At 32.5% G+C, this 3,148-nt stretch overlaps 1 protein-coding gene and 1 pseudogene across 1 annotated transcript; one reads left to right on the forward strand and one right to left on the reverse strand.

Moving 5' to 3' along the window:
• Positions 1 to 255: 255 nt before the first annotated feature.
• On the forward strand, positions 256 to 699 carry LOC149167329 (receptor-like protein 4 pseudogene; annotated as a pseudogene).
• Positions 700 to 1,557: 858 nt separating this feature from the next.
• On the reverse strand, positions 1,558 to 2,259 carry LOC149167330 (protein CYSTEINE-RICH TRANSMEMBRANE MODULE 12-like). Its single transcript, XM_089431508.1, has 3 exons — positions 2,076 to 2,259; positions 1,872 to 1,962; positions 1,558 to 1,765 (listed from the first exon to the last, which is right to left on the reverse strand). Exons 1-3 carry the CDS (start codon positions 2,137 to 2,139, stop codon positions 1,720 to 1,722), a joined length of 201 nt encoding a protein of 66 aa, XP_089287634.1. The 5' UTR covers positions 2,140 to 2,259; the 3' UTR covers positions 1,558 to 1,719.
• Positions 2,260 to 3,148: the final 889 nt, after the last annotated feature.

Here is a 3,148-nt window from a genome sequence, read left to right on the forward strand (position 1 = left end):
TTAAATTCTACTTCTCAAAGTAGTCGAAAGAAGAGTATAACAACATTTTTGGTTTTGCAGAGCCGTTGGCCATCCGGATCAGCTGCGGTTCATGGGAGAACACACATACCCCGAGACGAATATGCTTTGGGTAAAAGACTACAGTTACACCACGAGTTACATCGCTCCTCAGCTCAAGAAACTCCGTTTCTTTAAGCTCTCGGACGGTCCCGAGAACTGCTACAACGTCTACGGAACGGCCATTATTCCGTTAGAATGTTCTTTGGCCTCAACGAGGACGTTTTGGCCGACCGCGAGCGGCTCTTTGACGTCTCCATTGAAGGAACACAGGTTTATTCTTTAAAGCCGGGCTGGAGCATGAACGACGACCAGGCATATGTCGAAGCTTCAGTTTTTGTCTTGGACACTGCTGCCAATGTCTTCTTTCACAGCACCGGCCACGGTGATCCTTCGGTAATGAGCATCGAGATTCTTCAACTTCATCCACAAGCTTATGATTTTGGGGCTGAGTGGGGGGATACTGCCATATTCAGGATTGCTAAGCGGGTGGACTGTGGAGCAGACCACAGCGTGTACGGCGAGTCCTACGACAAACCAACTTCCGCGGCATATCAACCGTTCTTTGCATCGAACAACTCGAAGCCGATAATAAGACTCCAATTATTTTCCGCACCAAAACTTTGCATAAACTTAGGTTAAAATGCCAATATACCAAAAATATAATAGTCAAACTGGACTAATAATAATAATAATAATATTTTAATATTTTAATAAGTTTATATTAAGAGAGACAAATTTTGGTTCATAATAAAGGTATATATATATCAAACTTATTATATATTAAAAAACAATAAAATTTATTAATATGCAAAATATTTTTAAACATTTATTATAATTTTAAATTTAGAGTGAAAAAAATATTTACACATTTAAGAATTTGATTCCACATAAAACATATAAATCTGAAGTGGATTTAATTAATAATCGTCATTAATATCTATTTCCAGATGAAATCGCTCAATGCTGAATGAATTAATAATTGTAATTAATATCCACTTCTCAAATCTCTCAAATGCAATTTTTATTTGAAGTTTTAGATTTGAATAAGCGTTTAATCTTTCATTCTGAAAAGTTTAATTTGATCTCTTCATTAACTCAAAATAAATTCAAAATTACTATAATTGTAATTAATATACACTATAATTGTAATTAATATCCACTCCTCAAATCTCTCGACTGCAATTTTTATTTTTATTTTTATGTTATATTTAAACAAGCATTTAATCTTGCATTAAGTAAAAATAAATTCAAAATCTTAATAAATTTAAAGCGGAAATTGTGTTCCAACGTTACAATTATTCAATTTGCTCTGCAATTTGTTTTCCATACTAGATATTTTTTTAATTTAAAACAACTTTTACTCACAACAGGAAAATGAATTTGATTTAATCTTTTACTATTTAGAAAGACTAATTATCATTTGGACATTACATATGTTTACGCTGTGAGAAAAATGTCCATTAACATCCACTAAATCACACTTTTGCAAAATAGACATACGAAGGAAAAAGCTTTCGGTTGCACTGAACGTACATGTACACACAGTGGATCTATTCACTCCAAGAGATGGTAATGGTATATCTTATCCCAGAAATCGTAAAACATGACAATACTTCAATAATAGGATATAATTCAACTTTCTCCCCACTCTCGTCTGAGTCAGCAACATTCCTCGCACAGAAAACAACAGCACAGAGCTGCAAGGCTGAAGATCCACATTCACAGAAACAAATAAATAACAGAAAACCCTAACCCTAACAACATACAGACAAATACAAATATATTAATGAAATTTTGAATTAAACTCGTACCATCCTTCAATGAATCCTTTCTCGTCTCTCTGCTGCGTTTTGATAGTGTGAGCTTCAGCATACTGAGGCCGAGGAGCTTGCGTGGGATACCCTGATAGCAAGAAAAGTATTTTGATGGAAATAAGGATTAATTGCGATTATCAATCAACGAAACAATAAAGACTACGAGGGATGGCAGGAAGAGAAGTGAAGAGAATACGGAACCTGGCGGAGGATTTCCTTCTGGGAAGGTTGCAGGTGGTGGTGGAGACCTGTTGTTGCCAGACATGGCGGGCTTCTTGATAATCAACAGCTTCAGAGCTTCAACTCACAGGAAGAGCAACGATGATGAACTGATTGTGCAATGGGGTTGTTTACCATTAGTGTGATATATATACACAATGATGAAAGTAAAGTGTGATATATATACACAATGATGAAAGTAAAGTGTCATATATATAATATATACACAATGATGAAAGTAAAGGGAATGAGCGCAAAGTCTAAAGTGCACAGCTAATTGGATTATTCGTCACCGACAATTGTATTTTTTCGGTGAAAACATAATGCATCAGGTACTAAAAGTAAAGCAGTAGGCCCTGGTTTGCTGAAAATCGTTAGTCATCTCAACCAGAGAATCCTAAGAAATCTCCAGATCCACTTGAACAGATATATGTTCATCCGCAGTAGTTTAACCATATTTTTAAGAACATATTTTAAGTAATAAAAATTATAATTTTATAAAAACTTAATTGATTAAATATTGAATAATTATGTGAACATATATAAAATTAATTAATTAATTAATTAAAACATTGAATAATTATACTGTAAATATAATTACTATCCTTCAATACCAACAAAAATATAAAATTGCCATCATTATATCAAAAAGATTCTCAATGGCAAAAATGGCTCATTTACTTGCTATATTCTTAATTTCTCCCGACCACCAAAAGAAACCCTAAATTTTCCAATTTTTACAACTGGTTTGGTAAATTTCTCCCCAAAAAAATCCACTAAAATTTCCAATTTTTACAACTAGTATGATAGAATTTATTATATAGTTATGTATGCGTTTAATCATTATTTTTTATTATGATAATAATGATGGTGTTTAATGTTTCATTAATATCTAACTTGAATGTGAAGTAAAGAATCATCTTCACTTTAAAATTTTATTTTTATATTAAAAAGTTGTGAGAAAAGTGGTTTTAAATTAATATATCTATTTGTATTGTTTTCTAAATGAGATATTATATAATATTTTGAAACATTTTAGATAGGTTGGTTACTAG

Source organism: Pinus tabuliformis, chromosome 5_1 (genome assembly GCF_031772625.1).
Source record: "Pinus tabuliformis cultivar Carrire ecotype Pingquan chromosome 5_1, CPIR1, whole genome shotgun sequence".
NCBI lineage: Eukaryota > Viridiplantae > Streptophyta > Pinopsida > Pinales > Pinaceae > Pinus > Pinus tabuliformis.

What these genes read in the sequence shown, in the direction of transcription:
- LOC149167330 (XM_089431508.1), bottom strand. Translation starts at nt 2,139, where the DNA reads ATGTCTGGCAACAACAGGTCTCCACCACCACCTGCAACCTTCCCAGAA. An exon ending in AGAAGGAAATCCTCCGCCAG is followed by an intron (nt 1,963 to 2,075) that starts GTTCCGTATTCT and finishes TCTTGCTATCAG; the next exon opens with GGTATCCCACGCAAGCTCCT. An exon ending in AAAGGATTCATTGAAGGATG is followed by an intron (nt 1,766 to 1,871) that starts GTACGAGTTTAA and finishes GTGGATCTTCAG; the next exon opens with CCTTGCAGCTCTGTGCTGTT.